Raw genomic sequence first — 20,266 nt, forward strand, 5'->3', positions numbered from 1 at the left:
ACATTATGTGACTTTCATTTAATGTGTTCAAATTTTGTGTATAGCACCACTGGAAAGAAGGTTTGCATTAGTATCACTGGACAATTGGACCTCTGATGTCATGGATATGTAGGTTATGAGATCTGGTGGTCACATGACTGGCAACACAAATGGCAAGTACCAAGTCAAATGTCATCAACAATGTAGTTTTGTTTCATCTATCACTAAAGTAATACTCACAATTTCTGAGAAAAGAAATCATCTTCCTATTGTTATGGCTCGATCTAAGGTCCTTTGAGTTTGTTAAGCCCAGTAGTAAGTGGCTACCCTATGCCAACACCACACATTGGAGAAATTCAACTTTTGATCAACTCTGACCCCATATCACAACATAAATTTCAAAATATCTGAAATCAGGTGAGAAGGGTCAGAAGTAAATCTGACTAGGTCCAAAGCAAAAGTTTTTGTCATCTGGTTTGATTCAATATTAACTGCATCAAATGCAAAACATCACCACCAGGCTGTAATGGTGCAAAATTGTTTAGAATATTTCAGTGTATTCTGGTGTGTTCAGCATGACAATCAACCATTAAGACTGATGTATTTATTGAATAATCTTGCTATCGCTTGACAACTTATAATAATTAACCTCTCCTGTTTGGGAGCATAAGTGGATTTTAATTAGGACTTGCTCAGTTCATGGTTAGAACCAGACAATAGTTCAGTGTTAATGCAAGATCAATAAAAGAAAATGTCAAGAGTTGAGACAAACCAGGGAAATTTTGGGAGTCATGGGCCATTTGCAACAATATGATATTTTCCAGAATAGTTATGAAAAAGGTGGTCTAGAGAAGAATATTCTGACTTCTGTGGGAATGATAAAACATAATGGCAGTTAAAGAAGTAATCCTAATTGGCTGAGCTAGACAAGGGGGTGTTTGTTCCCAGAGAGAATTTAGGCTTTCAAGAAGTTCCCCCTGTGAAATTATTCAGTCTAAGTTTCTAAGGCAAACCAGAATTTAGCTCTGGGAAATATAAGATTTCTCAATAAGCTGTCCAAGTATGCATGTCGGAAATTGAGGGACATAAAGGGAAAGAGATCTGACTTCATAAGGAGGTGTAAGAGTTGGATAAAGCAATGGTTAGTCTTCATTGCATACAATGTATGTTCATTTACGTAAGTTTGTAATTATTTATTGAATTTGTTCATTTTAAATTAATATTTCAATTTTTCCCAAAGTCTTTTCCAACATAAATTTTGTTTTGAATGTTATAATACTCATGTATTATATGAATGAATTCAGATTTAGTTCTTTTGTCATAAAGATTTCATGTACTTCTTCAGATACGCTTTGTGAGAATTAATTTATTTGCCTTAAATGATGTATGCTAAGAATTGATTTTTCTATGTATGGAAAGGCATCTCAGTGAATCACTAATTAGCAAAGTAATGTAGTTAGGACCAGGAGCTAAGTCCATTAATTTATATGTAATTTAGTTGTAAATTTTCTTCAACCGAGAATCAAGAAGCTGGTAATTTATAGCCACAGCAGTGCAGTATTAATATTTGAGTGGGTTAATTTTGTCATGATCTTGGTATGAAATGCAAAAGCAGCTAGAAAGACATAAATTTACATTAATAGGGTAGTGAAATGTTTATCAGGGTGCAAAATGACCATAGTTTGTCTGTTGAATTTCAATGTATATTTGACATAAAAGAAGAACCTAAAACATATTTAGGCTGGGTACTGCATTCTTATTCGAAGGAAATAGCTCCATACAAGACTGCACAGTGGAATGAGAGCACAGTCTGCACAAAGAGGTTGATGACCCAAAGAAGATAAAGTGAGAAAGAATTAGAAATACAGAAATTCTGACATGACAGTGGTTTGGATAAGACCATAAGCACAGAGTGATGCTGACTAGCTAGCAATTTCATTTTGATCAGTCACTCGATTATATGGTGACATTTGTTAATATTCCTGTTGGTCATGCAACTTTCTGGTCACTGTATTCAGTCCTCCAGGGCTGAAGAGTATTTCTCCTTAATAAAAACAAGATTCTGTTAAGAATATTGCCAATTTTGTCAATTTTCTGTCCATAATTTCTACCAGAAGTTTGTTTTTCATTTGCTTTATCAAGCTCAACATAATCCCTTTATTTCCTTTCTTCAATAGCAATAAATGCATACCAGTCCAAGAGCAAACTGATTTCAGTCTGCAGTTACTCAAAACTGTTGTTAGAAGGATCATGGAATTCATTCTGAAGAAACACCTTTCACACAATAATAAATAAGCAGACTTTTATACTTCTAGAAGAGCTGGTTGAGGAATAGTTTATTCTTCACAAGTTAACCAGAAAATAGACCCCGGGGCCTATGTCAGTTACATACCTAAATTTGTGTCTTCATGACCAGTAAGTTTATTAAAGGTTACAGGGTAGTGATGGAGCTAGAAATATATAAGCTGTAACACTGGACATACATGTAATGAAGGACCTTTTCCAAGATGTTTTGTTAATTCCACGATGTATAGTTATGTTCTATTTAAAACTACACAAGAGAATACAGATGTACAGATGGGTGGATTAAAATATCCATTACACAATGTCCTGAAGGGTAAATGATAAAAAATACATGACAAAAGAAAAACGGCAACGTACATACCTTAGATACTAGCTGCACATCGATTGGGTCAAACTCTTTACAGTATTTAAGCAGTGACAACAGTGCTGGAGTGTCAAGATCTTGTGGAAGATTAGCATTATTCCAATGACCTTTGGTCATATAGATCTTTGCAATTTCCCATGGGTCAGTGGGCCACTGGGTAATGTCTGCATTTCTCCAGTTGATGGTTTTGCAATGTGGTTCATTGTGCTTATTAAGGATCTCATTCAGCCAGACATTACAGATACTCTTTTTACATTTGATGTACCAATCTAGTGTGGACTTATTCTGGTGGATTCCCTTAAAGCTGCAATCACTGCACTGATACTGAGAACTGAGTTGAGTGGTAACACTGTGCTTAACATTATCATGCAATCTCCTCACTCCATCCCCTGTGTAGTCATGAAGACTCTCTTTCAAGATCACAAGCGAAGATGCACATTTCAGCCAGTTCACATATTGAGGATCTGCAAACCTCGATGGTACACTTGTATTATTTTGCCTGTACACAGTAAAATTGTTAACCATGTTAAACAAATTGTCCAACAAAAACAAAGAAATCATCAATAAATATTTTGTTTTATCTTCAATCTGAAATCAAAAAGACAGTTTAATATATTGTGCTGCTAATAAGTGATTCCAACTTAATATGTAATAGCAATCTCAAGAGTAATGCCTTCAAGGGTACATCATATACATAACCAGTGTCTGATAGTCCTTTATGTAGGCACCAGTAGGGGATGGTTGACTCTGGCAATTACTGACTAATGGATTTCAATGAAATGGAATTTCTGGATAAGGTATGCAGTTAACATTCTGAAAAGAAACCGTTATTTCCTTACTCATCTTATCATGACCTATGACCTCTGAAACCAGTACATGTTTATTACATTAAGTGCAATTGCCATCTACAATATACAAGAAACCTACACTATAACAAACATTATTCTGAAAATTCCCTTTTCCTTCTAGCCATAATGACCTTGACCAAAATTAAAAAATTGTTCTGTACATTAAGTGCAATCTCTCCACAAACTTAAGACCTAGTACATTGTTTACTGGGGCCCCGAGTGGCCAAGTGGTCTAAAGTGCTCACCATTACGGATCACTGCCATTTCACCTCTGTCTGCATGGGTTCAAGTCTCGGGTTCGGCCAATGTGGTTATGTGAGAAGGCTTGCCAGTAGCTTCTCATGGGTCAGTGGTTCTTTCCAGGGTTTTCCCTGGTTCTTCCTCCACCATTAATACTGGCCGCCATGTATAGCCTATCTTGTGCAGAAAAATGGTGTTAAACCCCACAACAACAACAACAACATTGTTTATTTAAACTTATTTAAAGTTAAACTTAAAAAATCATTTTTCCACTTTGTCAGTGACACTGAACTCCAATCTTTTCATGTCCTGAACAGCAGGCTTCATTCATAGCCCACATGCAAGTCATTATCAAACTCTGGTGAAGGAACTGAAATTTTTATGTAATTTTGTTTTATTCTTTCAGCCTGTCACCTTGATATTTGACCTTTTAACCTCCAAATCAACAGACTTTTTCCTTACCCCATGTGCAAGCCATTCATAAAGTTAATTGCTTCAGGTATGTGATATATAACTAAGGGTATGATGGCAAAAAAGCATTTCGCCTCCTTCAGTCTACGAACTTGATATTCAACTTTTAAACCACCCAAATCAAGACTTTTTTCCTTACGCCAAGTGTGAGCATTTCACAATTTGGTTTGGTCTGTAATGTATAACTGATTTTAGTTTGTGAATTTTTTTTTTTTACAAATAAAATATGTTTCTTCATAAATACTTACCAAATCATAATACATTAGGAGACTACTACTACCTTGCAAATCCAGCCACCCCAGATAAAACATTTTAGCTAAAGCGGGATTAAAGTTATCTGCCTACCTAGGTGGCAGTCAGGCAGAGTGAACTCCCATTAAAACAGGGATTGTTGGCAAAACCCATGAATATCTGTTTTACTACTGGAGTGTAAGGCTTGCTCTCTATATGGATGTAACTGCTGGAGGCTGGAAGGGTGTATGTGTAATATCATTGTGTAAGTATTTGCAAAGAAACAGAATTTACTAGAAAAAATTAGCTTCTTTTTTAAATATGTTACCCAATCATAATACCTTAGAAGAATAGGTAAGAGGTGGATGGATGCATACCCCGGAGAAGAGAACTCCAGTCCCCTAAGGTATGTTTGACAGTTTCTAGGTAAGTTGACTGGAGAAGAATCCATTTGTCAGGGAGCAGCTTCGGAAAAGGAAAAAAGTTTCCCTCCCACAAATACGGTTGAAGTCATGAAGCCACACCTTATGAAGGTGACAAATGACCTGGGAAGGTGGCTGGTTAAAAACCTCCAGGGTAAAAACTGGCAAGCGTGGGCTCAGATGTCCATCCCACGACATGTATAATGTCAGTTAAAGAACAATTCTGGTCAAAGGCTTGTGGCAACTGCTGTAACCTAATGAACTGAAATTAATCTCTCAAGATGCAGAGTGAATAATCCACTTAATTCAGGACAAGAGGGTCTGTGTTGTTGTATCGCCCTTTCCCTGTTTGAGAGGTAAAAATATGTGTGATTTCCCTCAATGCCACGGCTGTCTTTTTATTATACCACTTCAAGGCTTATACTGGATCTTATAGGTGGCCTAGAGTGGAAGTGTCCAAAGTAGACAGTGATTTCAGTACCAAGGTCTGGTTGCCCATGAGCGGAAGCCTGTTCTTGGTGATGAAAGATTGAACCATCATAAGAGAAACTGGCCTGTCTTGTTGGAACTGCAAGTAATTTGGGTCTCCCGAAAGGGTGTGTATTAGACTGATTCTGCCTGACATTGCCAATGTGATAAGGAAGCATGTCTTGTGTGAAAAGAGAGCCAAAGATGTCTTTGAATAGAGTTCAAATGATGTTTTGTTCAACCAGGTTAATACCAATGATAGGTTCCATTTGGGTACAGGGCCAATATTTTGGCATGAATAATCAAAGTTGGTAAGGAGGTCATAATAAGTCTTTGTTTTGTCATGGATCGGTAACCTTTGATTGTTCTTGGTGCTAACTTTTTCTTGTGAAATAGCCAGAGGAAGAAGTTAGCTTTTATTCCAGGTATAGATGCATGTGGTGGTAGAATGTGTTTTTGTGTTTACCACTGTGTAAAGAGTTTCCATTTGCTTTAAGAGTGGAGGGTCTTCTTGCCTGGTGATTCTCTCCATGACTGGTTGCAAGAGCTGTTGTGTCAGAAGGTCTATTTGATATGATCCAGACATGCAGGTTCAGTAGGTCTGGATTGGGTGTGAAACAACTGCCATTGTGATTGTTTGAATAGATGAGACAAAAGATGCTGTAGGCGAAATGCAGGAACTTTCTGGAAGCCTTATGAGTTGGGACATGAAGATATGCGTCTCTTAAGTCCACGCTGATTGCTAAGTATCCCTCTTGATCAGCGATACAAAATGCGCTATGATATTTCCTTTGAGAGCCAAGGAACGTGAATGAATTGATTGAAAATGCTTAGATCAATGACAGGATGCAGAGTTCTCTTTGCCTTTGGGGCCAAGACAAGTCTGGAATAAAATCCCTGGCAATTTGAATTTTGCATGATTTCTACCACCCTTTTCTGGAGAAGGTTGCTTATTTCATGCTGCAAGGTGGGGGCTTTGAAAGACTCTGTTGGAACGTTTGTAGCTGATGAGACTCTGAACAGAAGAGAAGGTGTTTTGAAAGTTATTATTAAGTTCAGTGATCTTTATGGCAAATCTTGTCCAATTTGGTAGCAAAGAACAGAAGCCTTTGTCTTTACAGGATCTGTGAGAAGGATGGTGTGGAGGCAATGTCATTTTTGAGAGATGGAGGCTGTCGTGTAGAGAAACTTTGGCATACACGATTGCTACTTCCCTGTCTTTTGTCCACAGTAGTTTGCATTAACAGTGGCTTTTGACATGAGGAACTATTATTAGGCGACTTGTCAGAGGATTATGTTCAAGTCATGTCCATTTATTGATTTCCCAAAACATCCCTGTATTGATGATGCAGCTGAGGGACAGGAAAATTTGTATTCTTAGTGGCTTGTTTGCATACTTCGTCAATCTGGCTGTTAAAGTAGGTTAGAGGATAATGGTTATGATCGTAGCCTGGTCTTATGATGATCTTAAAGGAAGATGGAGATGGAGTACAGTGTATTTTATTTTAAATTTGCATCTGCTCTGATGGCACTGACTATGGTATGATACACAATATGGGCCGTTCTGGAGATTGACTCCCATGCATGTTCCATGAAATTTGGAGCAAGATATTATGCACTCTGTTCCACCTGTTGGAAGACAGCCATCAATACCAAGCCCAACATAGAGCCCACAGCTATTACATTGCATCCCAATTCTTGAGTGTCATTGCAAGATGTTTGATCTGTATGAATTGAGTATGGTTTTGTCATCCTCAGCTGTGATGTCCCAGTCAACTGTACAGGTTTCCAAATGAAAAACAGGTGTATGGCAAGAATAGAGCTGCTGATGAAAAGTTGATGCAAATAGTTCCAAAATGTCTGTGATTCTGCCAGACTGCAGAAGTAATTTTAGTTGAATTCTTCATTTTTATTTATAAGATCAAGAAAATCTTCCTGCAACATAATGAGTCTGAGAAGCAATGAAGGAGCATGAGAGCAAGCGTAATCATCTCTGCTTGCATGAAGTGACACAGACACTTCTTGAGTTGCCTGAGACAGAGCTGGCAAAGAGTGTGTAGGTCTGCCACTGACAAAATTTGTGGAGTGCCTCAAAGTAGAAATGGTGATTTCCAAATGGTCAGCAATTAAAGTGTCCTCTCTACTGACCAAGAGTTGAGACAAATGATAGGTGGTATCTGTCCAAGGCTGAGGTAATGTCCTCAGCATTGTAAATGGAGAGAGCAGTGAGGTCATATGTAGGTTAGACTTATCTCCACAATTACCTGTATACACCAGGTCTGACAGACTGGACGACAGATTGATTTCCAGGAACTTATTGTGCTGAGGACTTTGTCCTAAAGATCCCTTGTAGTAGACCTAGGCCAGTCACAACAAAAATAGGCCATGCTTGTAGAGTGATGTGATGTGATTTTGATTTTTAACATAGCTTTAAAAAAATTTCAGTCATATCACTACGACGTCTGCAATGTGGCAGTTTATAGTGATGTCTAGCACTGGGGCATCATTCCGCAGACATGTAGCGTGATGTCCCACCCAGTCACATTATCCTGACACCAGACCGACCAGTCCTAACACTAACCTCTTAATGCTGAACACCAAGCGAGGCAGCTGTTAGTACTATTTTTTAAGTCTCTGGTAAGACTCGGCCAGGGATCGAACCCATGACCTCCCCCATCTGAGGCGAACCCTCTAACCACTAGGCCACCAAAGCGGTCCCATGCTTGTAGAGAGGTCGTCATCCATGTCAACATGTTAGGACAGGGTATGGGATGTTTGATTCACATAACTGGTCTGTGTATTGGTAGGATGCTTTGTTTTTCATTCACTCATTGTATATCATCAGGAACTGAAGAGTGGAACATGGAGACGGCAAGGCCTAGAGAAATATCTAGCAATGTCAGTGACATAGGTGCCAGGGCCATCTCTGATGATGTAGATTTCCAGCGTTCTGTAACTGGAGAGTCCTTAGATGAATTATCTCCTTATCTGCCAAAATATTCTGCAATGAGGTTATGTCAGCATGAATGTTTATAGTGTCTTCGTCCATAGTCATGTATTTCTGCACTTTGCCAGTGGTTGAATCTGTAAGACAACTAAAGCATAACAAATACACCTGTGGCAGCTCTGCACCTGTCACTTATTATTTGAACAGAAAGTTGGTGGAATGCTATGCCTTAATGAGTTACCTGGACAACAGAAAATGAATTTGCCAAAATAATTCGCCATACTACCTGTAAGAGGTTCAAGGATGACATGTACAGGAAAATGCAGTGAAGTGTGTATTAGAAGAAAACACTCACCTGTATGTAGCTAGTCATTGTGGAATTAAACAAACAGTTTTATATAGGTCTCAGGGGCATGCACATTAACATAATAAAACTACAGCCCGAACTTAGCTCTGAAGTTGCATAGGCTACCCATGCAAGCACATAAGTACAAGTATGTGTGTAAAGAACACAAAGTGTGGCTATAATTGTATAGGCAGAACTTTGTCGAGATAGAAAGAAGAACAAGTTGGAAATATAGATGGAGAAGTGAGAACTCCTCCAACTTGTTTCTGTGTTAATTCTGGCATTTGCAAGGTCTATCATGTTGAGACTGTACTTCTCATCAAAAGCAGAAGTAGTAACTGAGATATTCATAGGTTTTGCTGCATTCCCTATGTCAGGGGAAATTAGTAAACCTGACCGCCAGGCAGATAACTTTTAGCTCTTTTTAGTTAAAAAAATTATCTCTGGGAGGGTTGCATTTGCAAGGTAGTAGTAGTACTCTTAAGCTATTATGATTGGTAACATATCTGAAGAAGAACTATATCTCTTCCTTCAGTCATATGATCTAGAACGTTTGTACTTCTGACCCCATAGAATCAACAGGCTTCTTCCTTTCAAACAAGTGAAGCCATCCACAAAGTATAGTCATTGTCTATGCTGCAGAACAAATGTTTTTGTGCAGAAACCATTTTTCTTCTTTGAGTCAGTGACCTTGATACGTGACCATGTGAAACCAAATTTAGTAGGCTTCGTCCTTACTTTAAATTCAAGCTATCCAGAGACTGGTAACTGTTGATAATGGATAACTCTAGTTAACGTGCGAAAAGAAAATTGGAAACAAATCAATACAAGGACAGATGAACAAAATTATAACAATACAGCCCACATTGTGGATGGCATAATACAAACAAACTTCACATTGCATACATTCCGATTCCCTTTTCTTGGGTTGGTTTTAATTTCTTTCATACTGGTGTTGTTATGATAATAAAATTCAAAATAGCAATTTAAAAAAATAACATTAAAAAATGTGCTCTGGAATTTGTCTTGATGCCAATCAGATGGACATACAGGTATCATTAATCCAAAAGCTGCAGTAACTTTGCAATCTAGCCATTAAACTAAGCAAATATGTGTACTTACATTCTATTTCTTCTTCCTTAGTGAAAATGAAATGGGTCCCTGTGACTAACAACACACTTCATCTTCTGTTGATACAAGGTTATAAATCAGGTACAGCTGCATCTATATTTTTTGGCCATTTCCATCAGCTCTGAAATAATAAATAAGTACAAAAATGAGGTCTGATGGTAACAATAATCACCATTTGAAAAAGCATCCATGCAAAGTACATATATTAGTTACTGTAAAATGGGTTGTTAGCAATCCAGTACAGAATGATACCAAGTCAGAAGGAAACTTACCTGGAGACATCTTTGTGTCATGAACAGGAGGGATCAATTTCACTTGCATTTCTGAATTTGGTTTTCATGCCCAGCACAGGGTGAGGACATCATCATGCCCAGTAAGGGCATATATGGTCACAGAGTGAGGACATCATCATGCCCAGTAAGTGCATATATGGTCACAGAGTGAGGACATCAACATGTCTAGTAAGGGCATATATGGTCACAGGGTGAGGACATCATCATGCCCAGTAAGTGCATATATGGTCACAGGGTGAGGACATCATCATGCCCAGTAAAGGCATATATGGTCACAGGGTGAGGACATCATCATGCCCAGTAGGTGCATATATGGTCACAGAGTGAGGACATCATCATGCCCAGTAAGGGAATATATGGTCACAGGGTGAGGACGTCATCATGCCCAGTAGGTGCATATATGGTCACAGGGTGAGGACATCATCATGCCCAGTAAGGGAATATATGGTCACAGGGTGAGGACATCATCATGCCCAGTAAGGGTATATATGGTCACAGGGTGTCATCAGATTCCAATTTATGACACAGGATTGACCTGGTCCTTGGGATAAGGATAGACCATTGGGCACAATCAGTTTTTCAATCAGTAATAATAATAATAATAATAACTACTTTATTTAAAAAGGGTAACACAATTAGCTAAGAACTAATCTACCTTGAGGCCCTCATACAAAGGAATTTATTTATTTTAGCTGCATCTCTGAAGCCACAGGATATACTGGGTCTGGAAGAAGGAAACGAGTGGGCATTTCTAATCTCAACTGGAATACTATTCCAGAGCAAAGTTATCGAGTACTGGAAACATTTTTTGTAAATACAGAGTACTGGAAACTTTTGTTTGTAAATAATTCCTTATTTGGTTAGAGAATTTTATACTGTTTGGTAGACATGGACCATAGGTGGGGAGAATTGCCAGGTAGCCTATACTTATTGGATATCCTGTACATTCATTTGTCTTTTCTCAAACAGATTGTCTTTAATAGGTAATATTTTTAACTTACCAGCTAAATTTTCCTTGCTTTCTTTCTGGACTGATATTAGCCCAAATGCTCTTTTTTGACAATGTGCCAGCTTTGCTATGTCTTTATCATTTGAATTTACGTACCATACTAATCTAAATAGGGTTGTATGTAAATGTTATAAAATAGTTTTCTGTGCCTTTCAGGAAGAAAATGCCTTATCCTACTGAGAAGCCATAACTTGAATTGACTTTTTATTGATATGTTTTATATGTTCAGTCCATGATAGGTTATTATCTACCAAAACACTAAGTAGTCTATCATGACAGACCATTTGCAAATTTTTATCCTTCTATGTCAGACATAGTTCATCACTAACAAGACATGTTCTTTCTTGCCAGGTTGAAATAAGTAATATTTTAGTTTTACCAGTATTTACCATCATGCCATTGCATGTGCACCAGTTGTCCAGTTTGTTTAGGGCATACTGTAAAGAAATTTCGAGTTCATGATTTGTGTTTTTGATGCCTGACAATGTTGTGTCATCTGCATACAGATCTGAAGATGATAGAGTCCCTTAGTAAAAGTGGCAGGTCATTAATCTTATGTTACTTGCTTAGGCTCTAATAAACAGTAACAAAAGAAATTGTGAAAACAACAAGCTTTGAAAAATGTAACAAATAATTATTTCCCTGGTAAAACACTGTAAAAATGAAAAAATAAGAACTTACGGTTTTAAGAGTCAAATCGAAGAATAATCTATGAATTAAATTTCAGAAGTCCTAGTAATGAAATGTTCTAATGAATTCAAGTTCGAGTCCCGACGAAAAATCCAAAATGGAAGGCGATGACATATAATGTAGGCAGTATAGTGCTGATGTTTACAGTCCTTTGTGAACCACAGAAAATAATATTCCGGTGTTTGAATTCTGAATGTCTTTGTCCAAGAATTCTGTATGAACACTAAAATATTTCCAGGAAAAAGAATTAATCTTTTAGAATCCAAATAATTTGAATAAAAATTAAAATATAACTCCAAACTGTCACAAAATAAAGGAACATCTTTACGTTCCAGTGTTTAGAAGCCCAAATGAGAAATATCTCTCTAAATATCACTATTATATCTAACTAATGCGCAATTAGGAAAACCCAGAATTGCAAAATACAGGCTGTTTACAATCTAAAGTCACATACTCTCAGTATGACCTTGATAAAAACCAATCATTTTACTCCGAGAATAAAATAAAAATGGAAGGTTCTTTACTTGTCTCAGTGATTTCTGAATCAAGGTTGGGCACTAAGTCAAAAAAGGAAACAGTGCTACTATTATTAGGTGTTTATGAAAAGAGTCGGGTCAAACTGAACTTTCTGGAAAATATCAAATTCCTAGTAAACAAAATTACATTACTTTGACATGTAAAATAAAAAGATTATAAAACTTACAAACAATTAAATTAAATCAAATATAAATTAAATCAAATATACATAACACTTCCCCCATAAAGAAAAAGAAAGACTTATAAAGCTTTCTTTTGACAATAGATTAATTATTCATAAAGTTAAAAAGAACTCTTATAAATTACATAAAGTATACATGAAATAATACATTTCTAAACATGGAAAAGTGCATCTGCTATTAAATTATATTTTCCCTTGATGTGCCTGATATCAATATTATATTCCTGTAACAACAAACTTCACCTTAGTAGACTTATGTTTATTTTTCATCTTGCCAATGAAAGTAAGGGGGTTGTGGTCACTAAACACAATAATTGAAGAAGGAGCTGAACTAATGTAAACCTCAAAATGTTGTAATGCCAATATCAAAGCCATACAATCCTTCTCTATTAATGAATAATTTATTTGGTGCTTATTTTATTTCTTAGAAAAATAACGCACTGGATGATCAATACCATTTTCGTCTTCTTGAAACAAAACTGCTCCAACCCCAACATCACTTGCATCAACAGACAGTTTAAATGATTGGCTGAAATTTGGAGCTGTAAGAACTGGTATGCTTTTAAGTATGGCTTTCAACTTGTCGAAAGCCTTCTGACATTTTTCGATGCAAAGGAACTTGTTTTTCTTACTCAATAAATTTGTCAGTGGTTCAGCAATCATAGAAAAATTGGAACAAAATTTATGATAGTAGCCAGCCATACCTAAAAATCTCATCAGCTGCTTTTTATTTACAGGCACAGGGAATTCACAGATAGCCTCTGACCTATCTATAGGTTTAACTTGTGCATGTCCCATGATATGTCCTAGAAAAGTTCCACTAGCACAGCAGAAATCACTTTTGGATAAATTAATTGTCAAACTTGCATCTATGAGTCTGTCAAAGAATTTCCAAATTTATTGTTGCTAAATGTTCTTTCCAGGTGTCATTGTAGATGATGACATCATCGAAGTAAGCATCACAGTTGTCTAGACCATAGCTAATCATATTCATGAGATGCTGAAAAGTACTTGGCGACCCTTTCATCCCAAATGGCATTACTTTATATTGATAAAGTCCATGTGGAGTCACGAATGCCAAAATTTCCTTTCCTCTTTCCATTAGTAAAATTTGCCAAAATCCTTTCAGAAGGTCAAATTTGGTCACATACATGTACTTGGCATTTCTGATCTTATCAATACAGTCGTTGATTCTTGGTAATGAAAATGAATCTGTTTTTGTCACACTATTCACCTTCCTATAATCAGTGCACAAATGGAAAGTTTTATCTGGTTTTGGAACAACTATGCATGGTGAACTCAGTCACTTTTACTGGGCTCTATAAAATCATTCTCCAGTAAATACTGAATTTCTTTTTTCATGTATTCCTGTTTGAGAGGGTTCATCCTGTACAGGTATTGTTTCACAGGTTTGGAATTTACAACTTCAATGCCATGGAAAATTTTGTTCATTCTTGTAGGAACATCTGGAAATAAGTGACCATATTCAAATAATAAATGTTTAAGTTTATTTCTTTCTTGCACTTGCAAATGTGAAAGTTTCTGGTCCAGATCTTTCTGAATTCTGAAGATTTGTCACTCCAATATCAGTAGAATCTGATGATATTCCTTCACTTAAATCTTCAATAAGTGGGACAGGTACAACTAAATTGATTACATGTTTAACCTGGCTATTTCTTTCAATTATATACTGGTACTCTTAGAATTCATTTAGATCCCAGGAGCACTAACATTATAATTTTTCTTTCATTTTCTTCTAATTTTGTATGGGCCATAATATCTAACTGCATTTGTATGTTAATTTTTCTTCTTTTTGTAATAACATTTGTTCTTTCTCTTTTACAAATTTATTTTGTTCTTCCTCTTTCTCCAATTACAACTGCATTTGCATTGGTTTTTCTTCATCTTTCTGAAGTTCCAGCTTCCTCAACTCCAATTCCTTCATGTATAATTTTAATTTGAATTCCTTTTTTTTATGTCAGAGTCTGATACATACTTACTGATCAAAACCAAAGCACTTTATATATCCAAAACAGTCTTTTCTACCAAGTACTGGACCACAATATTTTGTATTTCTTGCAAGGTTTATGATAAATCTAACACAACAAGTGGCATCACATGCACTTGTGGGACACATGACATTGCATATTGTCAATGATCACAATATCAGAACTGACTGTCATCTTCAGTTGACATCCATAGCAGAATTTAAATGTGTTATTAACTATAATTTACAAAGCTACTCACACCATGGTGGGCTTCAGATTCAGCGATGGGTAAGCTGTAAAAACTCATTCACATTTCTGCCTAAATGCGTTACAACTAAAAAAGGAAACAGGTCTTATGGAGAAGAGTTCATAAGAAAGGGGAATAAATCTCACAGTACTACTGTATGGAAACTGTCCCAGTGGTAAGGGGGGGCAGGGGCCAGCTTTTATGTACAAATTTAACACCGCAATGAGCGACCTAGTATAAAAAAATCATAAAAAATCAAACACACAAGTGAGGTCAAAAAGGTCCATATTTTTAGATACCTATATTAAAACAAAGCATAAGAATTGTATTCACTTGACCAGAGAAGTCAATGGCAGTTCATAGCAGAAGAAGTTTATGCACCCCAACCCCTATTTTATACATGCATTTTTCACATCCAAAGGCCATTTTTGACAGCATATGGTGCTCACAGTGCAAACGCAAGCTCTTTCCCGGGATGAAAATTTTGAAAAACATTGTCTACTAAATAGTTTGGTGCAATTCAGAATAGTTGTCATCCAAGCAGTTTTTGAGATACTCTATTTGTCTTGAACCCACGTGTCTACTGCTTTGGGAGGCTAGCTCTTCTTCCTTGCCGATTATTGGTATTTCACTATCAACATACTACAGAGCAACTGTGGAAGGTATACATGAAAAAGTCACAATAGCCTTAAGTTAAGAAATTTGCCAGGGGCCAATTTACAAAACTGGACCCTGCCACCAAGAGCACTTTTTTACAGCAATCTGTCTAAACTACGGAAGATAGCATGACAGATGGACAGACAGAAGAAACTGTTTCAGTGACCCATTTTTACAATACAAATAAAGGAATGAACAACATTTGCATCAGATACCAGCTGCACAGTGAGTGGATTAAACTCAGAACTTAATTAGTGACAGTAGCAGTGGACTATCCAAGTCAAGTTCCCATGGCAGATCAGTCATATTCCTATAACTGGTCATAAAGATCTTTGCAATTTCCCAAGGTTCAATGGACCACATGGTCATATCTGTGTTGTCCCAGTTGATGGTTCTGCTCTGTGGATCATCATGCTTACTGAGGATCTCCCCATGACAGTCACTATAAATGTTACATCTTATGGACCACACTCATACAGTGTTGAAACCTGCAAGCATAACACTAATCAGAGAACCAAGCTGAGTGATAACACCGAACTTAACATTACTGTGCAGAATCCTCACACCAAGACCTGTGTAGTCATGAAGACTCTCTTTCAGGGTCATACATCTCAACCTGTTTGTAAAATGGGGATCTGAAAATCTCAACGATACATTCATTTTGACTTGGCTGTACATATTATGACTTAAAACCATGTAATACTTTATACAACAGAAACTGAAAACTCAATGTTAAAAGTGATTTATGCTGATAAATGTATTGGAAACATAAGGAGTTTGAAAATTAAACAAAACAAGAGTACAATGAATGGCAAAGCATATACCTGCCAGGTGTTTAATAATCCCCAGAGTCAATTTCATGCCAAAGCTGATCGACTTTTATGTGCCCCAAAAAGAAAGCCCCGCAAACTTGAAGTTGGTATGTCATATGCTATGACTGTCGTGCATTTCACAGTTATAATGACTTTGATCTCTGACCTTATGACTTACAAACAGATAACCCTGTACCTTACTCCAAGTCCCAGCCATGCACCAAGTTTGTTCCAAGGTTTGTTGGGTAGATATAATGTTACTGCGCAGAAACCATTTTCCTTTCTTCAGTTCAGTGACCTTAACATTTGAACCCCAATATCAATAAAAGATATCAGGGAGGACACCTTCCCATGGCAAGTAGGGTTCCCTCATTATATTTCATTGAAGACACCTCCCCATGGCAAGTAGGGTTCCCTCCCCATATTTCATTGAAGACACCTCCCCATGGCAAGTAGAGTTCCCTCACTATATTTCAGGGAAGACACCTCCCCATGGCAAGTAGGGTTCCCTCACTATATTTCATGGAAGACACCTCCCCATGGCAAGTAGGGTTCCCTCACTATATTTCAGGGAAGACACCTCGACATGGCAAGTATGGTTCCCTCACCATATTTCAGCAAAGACACCTCCCCAAGGAAAGTAGGGTTTCCTCACCATATTTCAGGGAATTCACCTTCCCATGGCAAGTAGGGTTCCCTCCCCATATTTCAAGGAAGACACCTCCCCATGGCAAGTAGGGTTCCCTCACTATATTTCAGGGAAGACATCTCCCCATGGCAAGTAGCGTTCCCTCACTATATTTCAGGGAAGACACCTCCCCATGGCAAGTAGGGTTCCCACACTATATTTCAGGGAAGACACCTTAGATCAGCTGACAGAGCATCATTCATCATCAGTTTGTAAGAATATATGGACTTTAATGCAGCATATATTTTATATTACTCCTTAAAATCAATTGTATTTAATAAAAGGAGACAGAAAATTATTACTGATGATTCAAGCTGATACGACTAAAATATGTGACTGAAAAATGTAATGCAATTGAAATAAAAATACAATGGAAATTATTTTTATATATTTCATTTTTTATTTTAAAAAACCAAAAGAAGTTTTTAATCATCAGATGTTTGTAATGCAAAATAGAAAATGGAATTAATTTTCAAAACTAACGCTAATAATTGTATTAAACGTACGCATTTGAATACTGGTTAAAACATAAAGAAGCAGTCATCAAACACTGTTCAAATCAGTTGGTAGAATTTTCTCCACAGGAAAATGTAACATAAATATGCTCAAACTATACTTCTTAACTTAAAGACGTATTTTTAAATGTACTTTGGGGCCAGATCATGAGATAGTTCCACTGCGTTTGCCGATTTTCATTGTTCATCAGGCCGGTCACTTTCACATGAAATACAGTACACTAAAATGATATCACTATTTAAAGCGAGTTTGGGTCATGCTTTAATGTGGGTACGTTTTGACTTGAGTACGTTTCGGTTTGGGTACTCTTTGATTTGGATACATTTCGGTTTGGGTACGTTCTGACTTGGATGCGTTTTCATTTTGGTATGTTTAGTCCAACAATGAAAGACATAGCACATGTTGGTTTGATTTGACGCACAAAACATAAATATCAGCGTCGAGGTACGTTTTGACTGTAAACCTAGTAAACCTACGCAAACAATTAAAATTAAATGAACCATGTATTAAATAATTAGAAGGATGCTTTCTTCACTGTCAAATAAAACTTGTACGATTTTTACCTGTGTCAGAATCAAGCTTGCATCCTGGTCTATCAGTGCTAAAAATACGCACTGGAAAATCCCAATACTTTCTATTTATGAACAGTTCAAGAAAAATAATAGTTTTAAAGATTACCATAAAACAATCTTACCTCACCCAGTGAAATGGATGTTAAATGATTTGGATAAGTTTCTGGCCCTGAATGGCAATGTATGGAAAAAATTTCATCATAAGTTTGGCGAACAAATATGCCTTCGAATCATTCACAGGGCCGCGAGCTTCTTCGATAAGCAAGGTTCCGACTACTGAAGATAAGACTCGAGGGATTTACGTAATCGTTTCAATTGGAATACCTCGCGGCCTTTCCATTAAAGATTATACTGGGGGCGCTCTACGGATATTATGAACTTCTGATAGAATCATCGTGTGTGTGTGTGATTTGGATTTTAACTTAGCTTTAATAACTTTTTAATAAAGTCACTACAATTTAATAAATTTCAGTCACACCGCTGAGATGTCTCTAGACATATCTATAAATTTCCACACTGGAGACATCTCGGCGGTATGACTGAAAAATTGTTAAATAAATTATTTAAAAGATAGAAACCCTTCGTTCCCATTCTGCATTCATCTTGTTTGTGTAATGTCGATAATAAAAATATTAAAAAAATATCACTTATAAATGAAAGTCTGTGTGGTCATATAAACTCGTTAACGTTAGATTTTTGATAAGAACTCATACCGGAACACCACGAGAATTTTTTTTAAACAAATGCTACAGTTAACTTTCTTGATTGATATATCTATAATACTAAACATTATTCATTAATGTGGTATTTACTCTCAAACTTGGAAAAGGCTGATTCGGTACAAAAGTTGTTTACCCACCGGACGTCTAATTGAGGTCGCGCCTCCTCTGCTGCTATAATTAGATCAACCAAATTTTTTATGAAGACCTACACGATATCTTGTTCTAGGATCGTGTACATTTATTGTTATAAATCCGTGTGGAGCAGATTGTACTTGTGAAAAGAAGTTTTTGAACTTAATCATGTCCATCTCCCCACTACACCAAGTCTGGTGAATATTTCGCAGAGTATGTGTATCAACTTCATTCAACACAACTAAAATATTGCAGTGATCTCTGATCACTTTCGGAATTTGTGTATATCGCTGAGTAACATAAATTATATCTGTATTTTTATGTCTGCCACTAGAAAATAGTCAAGCTGGATTTAGTTGCTTGTCCAGCATTACGCCGTCGTATACAACTAAATTATTAATAAATCTATCTAATTCATTTACGGACGGTGCTTCATCAATATCGGTTATAAAATTAATAATGTCGTAACAATTTTGCATTTTCATTAAAATCTTTAAGTACATCATAACATCTCTGATAATTAACTATGGTGCAGTTAAATACAACTTGTCCCACTTAAACCATCTCATTATAAGATTAAGTAATAATTGTGTCTTTCCACTTCCAGATGGACCTATTATTACAAGATGGCCGCTATCGCTTAACCGGCTTGATGCAGCTGTTCAGTCTGTTGTGTGCCGTTTCATGACATTTGTGCTTGTTGCCTGTCTTCGTCTACGTTTTTTGTGTTCATTGTGTATTGGCTGTTCAGTTCGTATGTGTTTCTTCATCTCCTTGTTTTGGAAACGAGAACAATTAGGCTTTTTCTCAGCTGTCTTGCTCCACTGCTACAACTTTTATTTGAACAAACCGCCATCACGTGATACTATCCAGTCAACCAGTTTAAGCTATGATGGACCCTCATTAATTGCTTTAAATGGCATCTCCTTCGCTCTCCACAGTACATTGTGCTCTAGACTAAATGAACAGGGATTACATTCATCATTACCTAAATGTAAAAAAGAAACGTTGTTTCAAAGCTGGCCGGCGTAGAACAGGAACAATTCCAGTTATTTCCCTTATGCCCTTTCCAGCTCGACAATTTAAAAATTCGATAGTTAATTTAGATAACCTAATTCAAACAGCTTCGCACAGCTAAAATAGATCGCCATAAAGCTGAAAGGCTCTGGCTTTCCACCAGACTCACTATTCATACGCAAATCTATGAAGCCGCTAAGAAGAATGTCACAAATATAGTCCATGCAGCGAAATCAGCCCACTACACTACTAAGAGCATGGAAAGTTTCAGCTGCAAAGAGCTCTTCGAGATTACTAACAAGCTAATGTCAATGAACAAATCAACACCACTTCCAACTACCTTCTCTCAAGTCGACCTTCCGGACATGTTTGCAAATTTCTTCCGTGACAAAGTACAAACCATTAGAGATAAGCTTGACACCACAATTTCAATTGACTCGTCATTACCATACAG

General features: G+C 36.8%; 1 protein-coding gene across 1 annotated transcript in view; it reads right to left on the reverse strand.

Annotated features, from left to right (window-relative positions):
- LOC149776629 (uncharacterized) overlaps nucleotides 1–3,236 on the reverse strand; it is a 52,782-nt gene extending 49,546 nt beyond the window's left edge. The window contains exon 1 of the mRNA XM_089941324.1: nucleotides 2,645–3,236. Coding sequence (XP_089797450.1) covers nucleotides 2,645–3,172 — 528 coding nt within the window. The 5' untranslated portion in view covers nucleotides 3,173–3,236. The remainder of the gene's footprint in view (nucleotides 1–2,644) is intronic.
- Nucleotides 3,237–20,266: the final 17,030 nt, after the last annotated feature.

This window comes from Sinohyriopsis cumingii, chromosome 18 (genome assembly GCF_028554795.1).
Source record: "Sinohyriopsis cumingii isolate HCF-2022 chromosome 18, ASM2855479v2, whole genome shotgun sequence".
NCBI classification, from domain to species: domain Eukaryota; kingdom Metazoa; phylum Mollusca; class Bivalvia; order Unionida; family Unionidae; genus Sinohyriopsis; species Sinohyriopsis cumingii.